This window comes from Paroedura picta, chromosome 2 (assembly GCF_049243985.1).
Source record: "Paroedura picta isolate Pp20150507F chromosome 2, Ppicta_v3.0, whole genome shotgun sequence".
In the NCBI taxonomy this organism is placed as follows: Eukaryota; Metazoa; Chordata; class Lepidosauria; order Squamata; family Gekkonidae; genus Paroedura; species Paroedura picta.
The window spans coordinates 79,485,644-79,493,352 of NC_135370.1; the positions used below are offsets into that span (position 1 = coordinate 79,485,644).

General features: G+C 45.2%; 1 protein-coding gene across 4 annotated transcripts; it reads left to right on the plus strand.

Annotated features, from left to right (window-relative positions):
- The first annotated feature begins 2,897 nt into the window (after window positions 1-2,897).
- TMEM216 (transmembrane protein 216) lies at window positions 2,898-6,312 on the plus strand. Of its 4 annotated transcripts, none has more exons than XM_077321141.1 (5): window positions 2,898-3,078; window positions 3,959-4,060; window positions 4,359-4,451; window positions 5,014-5,215; window positions 5,724-6,312. In XM_077321141.1, the coding sequence occupies exons 1-5, from the start codon at window positions 3,066-3,068 to the stop codon at window positions 5,737-5,739; spliced, it is 426 nt and encodes a 141-aa protein (XP_077177256.1). In that variant the 5' UTR covers window positions 2,898-3,065; the 3' UTR covers window positions 5,740-6,312. The 4 variants fall into 4 exon arrangements, with proteins under 4 accessions (XP_077177256.1, XP_077177255.1, XP_077177258.1 ...); XM_077321140.1 differs by having other exon boundaries at window positions 2,961-3,084; XM_077321143.1 differs by lacking the exon at window positions 2,898-3,078 and adding an exon at window positions 3,229-3,301.
- The last annotated feature ends 1,397 nt before the right edge of the window (window positions 6,313-7,709 follow it).

A 7,709-nucleotide genomic window follows, 5' to 3' on the forward strand; every position in this document is an offset into this window, starting at 1 on the left:
ACTTTTGTTTATTCAACAAAATTGATGGATGTAATCCAGTGAGACCAGCTTTAAGAATCTTAGATGCCACATCTTCATGATTCAGTATATTCTTAATGAAGTGGATGGGCTTGAGGAAATGATACTAGTTTTTCAATATCTGATTTAAAGTTCCCGTTCAGAGGGAGTCTTAAATCACCATGTTCAATAATTTGGAGTCTTTTTTTTTTTTGATGGGGGAGAAGCTGGTTGACCACGTTAAAACCATGTTCCACCAGATATGATGTTGGGAATGCAATAAGAAGAATCAACCTGGAAAGCAATCAGAAATTTATTTCTGTGAACCAAAACTCTTGGTACAATTTCTTAAACTCTGACTTTAGCTGTTTAATTTTGTGGCTCACCTAGTTCTTCCTCCACTACCTTAACTTCCTCAGTGTCTGAAAGTGTATTTATCAACCAATTTGGAACTTCCATTGAAAGAAGATCCTCAGATCGCTCAGACATCTCTTCATGTAATATATTCAAATAGTCACAAAACCCACCATAGAGCATCATCTTGTATCCAGTCTTTTATTCTAGCTCAGACAGGCTTGAAAACTGGTATTTCTCCTTGCAATATGCAAATTAGTGTCCTTGAATTTTGCAAATAGTTCTGATCAATAAGTTATCTTTACGTTTATCACTCATCAAAGGCTTTGTGTCTTAAAAAAAACTCTACAGCTGTCAAAAAGGTCATAAAAGCAGCTCACACAGTTGCCTTTGGGAGCCAACAAACTTCAGAGTCCCCAAAATTGCTGATTCTTGAGAGTGTGGCATTTAATTTTATTCACTACAGGAATGATATTGTGTAATTAATTGCCTGTGCGGGCAATCACTATTTGCAACCAGATGTTGGCAATAAATGACACTGAATGGTAAAGATGTTTGGTACTGTACTTTTCAAGTAAGCAACATACTCATGGTAACAAGCAGTAATTGATGGTGCTCCATCAGTTACACAAGCAAATATGTTAGTAAGTGGAATTTCCTTGTTTTTGACATGAACTACTGATTCTCACTATTGCTTCTTAGTTGCCTTACAAATAATTGTTGGGCCAAACATTTATCTTCTATAAAGCACACACTTGTAAGAAGCAAAGATTCATTGCCTGGCAAAGCTGATTCATCCCACTGTACTGCAAATTCTGCTGTCCTTAGTATGCCTTGCAATGTATCTTACACATTTTCAGCCATTTCATGGTTCTTGGTGGCCCTGCTGCTCTTCACACTTTTTGTTGTGAAGATACTTCCCATCCATCTAGGGTTACCAGGTCTGCACTGCCAGGGGATTGGGGGGGGGGGGGGTAGGTTTGCCTGATTGATGTTGGGAAACTTTGGGAGATCTGGGAAGGGAGGTTAGGGAGGACAAGTTGCTCAGTGGGGTACAATGTCATAGAGTCCACCCTCCAAAGTATCCATTTTCTCCAAAAGAACTGAGCACTACGGTTTGGTGATGGGCTGTAATTCCAGGGGGTTCCTAGGTCCAGCCTGGAGGCTGGCACCCCTATATCTGTTAACCTTCCCCAACCCAGAATTACAGATATATTAGAAACATTACTATTGGGCAGGCTGCAAAACAATAACATTTATGTACACTTCATAATCAACAGGTTCAGTAACCGAGAACACAATAAAATAAATACCACACTCAGAGCTGCAAAGAAATGGGCGGTATAGAAATCTAAATAAATAAATAAATGAACTTGCCAGCAAAAGCCAGGACCGAAAGACAACAGTGGTGATGAGAGTTTCTCAAAACACTGGTCTGACTAGAGCACTGGTGGCCTATTAACTAAAAATCCCAACAGTTTTCACCAGATCTCAGCAGTATGCCCAGGCAGAAACTTTAAGAAGGGCTATTTGCCGGAATCTAGGCTATAAAAGGTAAAGGTATCCCCTGTGCAAGCACCGAGTCATGTCTGACCCTTGGGGTGACCTCCTCTAGCGTTTTCATGGCAGACTCAATACGGGGTGGTTTGCCAGTGCCTTCCCCAGTCATTACCGTTTACCCCCCAGCAAGCTGGGTACTCATTTTACCGACCTCGGAAGGATGGAAGGCTGAGTCAACCTTGAGCCGGCTGCTGGGATTGAACTCCCAACCTCATGGGCAGACAGCTTCAGACAGCATTTCTGCTGCCTTATCACTCTGCACCACAAGAGGCTCTAATCTAGGCTATAGACGGATGAAAAGCATAGTCCAAGGAGCCCACTAGTCCAAGGAGCCCACTCCCGGCCTACAGCCCTTTTTCGGAGCCACTGGAGAGACCTCGAAAAACGTATTCCTATGCAACAGGAACCGAAAATGATGGGCGGAAAGTCTTTACATCCGGAATCGTCAGAAGTATCTTTCCTTCAGCTATGGAAATCAAGTAAACGTTGGAGAATGATGGGGCGAAGTGTGCGTGCACACGAAAGCTGCTATCTGGAATGCACGGCTTTGGGCTTAGAGGAGCCCTGGGCTCCAAGCGGTGGGCGCCTGTGCAGCCTGCAACTTTTTGAAGGAAGGCTGGGCCTGCCACCGCGCCCTTCGCCCCAGCGGCTGGCTCGCGAGGGAGCGCCGGAGACGCGGCTCCGAAAGTGCAGACAAAAGCGGCGGCGGAGGCGGCGTCAGTCGAGCGGCTGGAGGGGAGGGGGGGGGGAGACCACAGAGACTGCGACGCACACTGCCGATGTGCCGTCGAAGGTTTTTCGCCGCCAGCCGTGCCTCGGCCAAGCAGAGCTCCTGTGTGAGGCTGGAGAGCGTCCGCTCTGGGATCCCCGCCACTTCAGCGCTGGAAGGCCGGGCCGCCGAGGTCAAAGGCGCGTTGGTCGCGCGTTGGCATGGACACAAGCGGCCAGGCTTCAGCGTTTTGGCCCTGCAGGGCTCCTGTAGGGCAGCGGGTGGCCGAGCGGGCCGACCCAGAGAGCTGAAGGCAAGCCTTCCTTGAGCTGAAGCGCAGCTGGCGGGCTTGTTGTTCACGACACTGCAGCCCAGGCCTCCTTTCGCAGTCGTGAGCGTTGCCGGGAGAGACCGTCCTGCGTAGCGGTTTCCATGGAAACGGAAGATGGCGCCTCGGAGTAAGTGTGCGTGCGGGGGGGGGTGAAGCCCTGAAGGCCCCCCGAGGAGGGGGAGGTGGGGGTGGGGGTAGGGTGGCGCACCCAGGTCATGTCATTGGGGCGACCTTTGTAGGATCGGGGGGGGGGGAGGGGAGAGGAACCGGATCAGGCCTCTTAGCGCCGACCTCCCAGCAGGGCTCGGGGAGCCCCGGGCAGCACAAAGCGCCGGACCCGCTGACAGGCCGTGCGTTTAGCCGCCGTGCTCAGCTGCCTCGCAGAAGGGGAGGGGGGGGGGCGCTTGATCCCGTACGGCGATTTCCCTCTAGTCAAGGCTCCTCCTGCAGCCCCCGTCCTGGAACCAGAGTCGCAGGGGCTTAGACCGGCGTGCCCTTGCGGCGGACTTCAGGGGGTGGAATGGGGCTTCCAAATGTGCGTGAATGAAGGCGTGATCTCTTAGGCCACACACGTAGGGAAATTATGTGATGCCCGGTTTGAGGGGTGTGCGCCTAAGTGCATTGCAATGCGAAGATAAAATGGAATGGGGGGGGGGGATTTTGGTGGACCTGGACCATGGCTGTCCCAGGCTGAGGTTAACAGCCCCATTGTCCAAACCAACTGGCAACCTGTGGCACATGCACACAAATTTGCTGGAAAGAGGTTCAGAGGAGCTTAAGCTTCCCTTAGCAACTGCTGTTACCTCCTCAGTAAGGCTCAGTTTCCACTTTGCCAACCATAAACCAATTTGGACACTTTCCCATTGATTCTGCTCCGAATTGGTCAATTTTATTTTCTGACAGCTGGGTTTACAGTGTTATATAAGGCCTTTGTCTTTGAGAGAAAGCAATGGTGGCAGGAAGGGAGTGTATCCCATAGGTGCTGATGTTCTATTTGCCTCTCTTAGACCGCCAACTCTCTTCTACGCCTCTGGAGATTCTGCTGTTCCTCAATGGCTGGTATTATGCAACCTATTTCTTGTTGGAGATCTTCATATTTGTCTATAAGGGTAAGTTTTTCTTGGCTGCAATTCCAGACTAATGGGGAGTTTAGGGGTAGAGTGATGTTTGTCCCCCTGTTCTGCAGATGTCTGTCTTTGGTTTACCTTTTGACATTCTGCTGAACAAATTAAAAAGTAAATAATGTATTTTCTGTCTTACTCCACCCCTAACTGCTGTTTTGAAAATTAAAGACCATCATTAAGTTTATTTAATTCATGGACTCTCCTTTTTAAGGCAATGCAGTAGGTAGAGGTGGGCAGTTGGATCTTTTTTTCTTGAAACATGTGACTGTTTCTGTGCCCCCAGGACTGCTGTTACCATATCCGTCTGCAAATCTGGCCTTGGACCTGGTTATGCTCTTCCTCTACCTTGGAATTGAAGTCGCCCGGATATTCTTTGGTAAATATCAGAGAATCAGATGTCCCTGGGAATGGTGTATGAAGCTGTTGCTGAAGTGTGAACATCTGTGGTGACATTTTAGCTGACATATATTTCCCATTTTATGCTCACCAAGCAATCATCCCATGCATTCTGCCCCCCCACCATTAGTATATTTTTGGGTATCTTAGAATTAGTGTTAAGCAGAGTAGAAATGTGATTGCTGCTTCTTTATTCCAGGCACTTCTGTTCCTAAGGTATTTAAATGAATTGAAAGAAATATAGCCAGATGAAATAGAACCCAATGGGTAGTTACACATTTTAAAAGGCTTTTTACTGTAGTTTATGATTCACTTACTGTCTTGATATGAAATCTAGCTAACTCTCCTGATTTGGGAAATGGTTATAGCTGCAGAATGAGAAGTTGCAGAGTTAAATTCCAGGCTCTTAATAGGCATTAAATACAAACTGTTTACTGAGAAGCAGGCTTCATTTTCCTCCTCCAAACACAGTGATGAGACTTGTTTGCTTTGTATGCTGAGGAAGGCCCAACTGCCTTACTAGTTTATGCTCTTTGTGACAGGGTCAAAAGGGAACCTGTGTCAACGGAAAGTGCCGCTCTCTATCAGCTTGGCTCTAACCTTTCCATCCGCTGTGATGGCAGCCTACTACCTTCTGCTGCAGACCTATGCTCTGCGCCTGGAGGCCATCCTCAATGCTATCCTGCTTCTCTTCTATGCAGTTGAGCTGTTTCTCGGCATTCTTACCCTGGCTTCCTTCTCCAGGTACTTCCTTTTTTGGGTATTTTAGGAAACGATTTTTTTGCAAGTGAATTCTTTAAAAACACAGTACTATTAATTTACTTACTTTCTAATGAAAGCCTAAAGGCTATTGTTATTTTTCACACTTGAGGTCTGGGAGTGGGAGTGTATTGACTTAGAAGGGATAAGGTTCATGTGTTTGGAAAGGGAATAAGAAAATGGTGGAGGGGTAAGATTTAATATGTGGAAGGAGGAGAAAATACCTTGAGGGGATAGGCAATTTAAGGGGGCTGAGACAATTCCACTCTGTCTGAAGACAATGAGGAGGGGGAAAGTACTGATATCAGTAAAAAATAGTAGCGGGTAGACTTCTACAAAATCACAGTGCACCTATCTGCCACTATGAGACTTACAACTGTGGCTGTCAGAGTTACACATCAGAGTAAAATGTCACCTACTTTGGGAGAATTAGCAGAGCTGTTTTGTAGTGTCACTGATAATATTCTTGCCATATGCGCATTATTTTCTGCAGTTTGGACACTTATTGAAAATCTCCCTGGATGGCATTGCATGGAATCATGTGCTCTTTGGACTGGAAAGAGGCTTCATGAACCTTCCATTGTCATGGCTGGCTGTAGCTCAATATCCTTTCCTTGATAAAGCTGGAAGACAACACAGCCACTCTTCTGGTTCTCTAGGGGACCACCAGGACAGTTTTCAAGAAACCCCTGGAACCACTGCTAGCCACAGACCCAGTATCACCTTTGTATTCCACCTGGAAGATGACAGGTTGTGTTCGGACTTTACAACTTGAAAATTTAACTTTCCAAAATTCTGACTGTAGCTGCAGCTACTGTGTTGTTGACTTCTTTGGTATAGTATAATCCAATGGTGGGTTCCAGTGTTTCTAATACATGTGCTGTGACAGTCATTGGGACATCTTTACCCAATTTTTTTCTTACGTGTGACCTCCTATGCCCTACCCTTGAAAGGGGAGGGGAGAATGACAATAAGGACAGTGGGGTTTTGTGCCTACTCCTCAGTTCAGTATTGTTATTGTGTGTATAAGTGATTTGTGGCACTTTTTCTACTGTATCCTTGGAATAAATATTTATTTTTCATCTATTGTATCTACCTAGTTTTTATATAGCACAGGGAATACTTTCAGAAACCTGAATTATTGGGCTTATAGAACACAGAGAAAGGTGGATGGATTGACATCTGTCATACTGATCTTGTGCCACTTACCTAACCTGTATGAGGCTTAAATTTACAGGAGAGAGCCCTGATTAAGATCAGGCCCAGCGATTTGTGTTCTTTCAACACAGATTAAGTTATCTGTATTGGTTGTATTAGTGAAAGTTCAGACTTCCAGCCATGTAGTCAAATGGCACTTGACTATGAAGAAAAAGTATGATTATTTCCAAAAGAATTAGGAACCCAAAGGTTGAGCTGCAAAAATAATTTTAATTTTCAAATTCAGCATATTGCATAGTCATCATAATTTAAAAACATCACATTTCTATCTACACATGGAATAGACCAACATAGAATGGACCAAATGCGTTTCGACTCCAAGGGGTCTTCCTCAGTGGTCAAATTGTCAGGAATGCACTCATGTATGAAATCAAAATCAAAAGGCTTGCTGGGTAGCAAAGAAAAATCTGTTATGTGCTGCTCCAAATTGTATTTCTGATGTAAACGTATCTGATTTGGAGCCTACCCTCTAAAATATGCAATTCCAGAGTCCACCACTCTGCTTTTGCCCAGCTCTCAATCACTGGTGCACTCCCACGTGTGTCAGACATGTGAAAAATTTCTAACATTATTTTTGCAGCTCAACCTTTGGGTTCCTAACTTTTCTGGTTAGGTTGGGTTTTGGTTTCCCTTTTTAGTTTTGCATTATTTCCAACAAAGTGCAATTATAGGGATCAAAGTTGGTAAAATGTGGTATAGATCCTAATTCTATCAGGTGGATCGATAACTGGTTGACAGACCGTACCAACAGGTATTTGTTAACGGTTCAGCATCGTCTTGGAGAAGTGACAAGTGGAGTTCCCCAGGGATCTGTCCTGGGGCCTGCGTTGTTCAACATATTTATAAATGATTTGGATGAGGGTTTAGAGGGAATACTTATTAAATTTGCAGACGATACTAAACTGGGAGGGATAGCAAACACAACCAAAGACCGAATCAGAATACAGGATGATCTTGATAGGCTCGAGAAGTGGGCTAAACTGAATAAAATGAAGTTCAATAGGGACAAATGTAAAGCTCTGCATTTAGGTAGGGAAAACCAAATACACCAGTATAGAATGGGGGAGACTTGCCTTGGCAGTAGTGTGTGCGAAAAGGATCTAGGAGTTTTAGTAGACCATACATTGAACATGTCAACAGTGTGACTTGTTGGCTAAAAAGGCAAATGGGATTTTGGGCTGTATCAAACAGAGTATTGTGTCCAGATCACAGGAGGTGACGGTACTGCTTTACTTTGCTCTGGTTCGGCTTCACTTGGAGT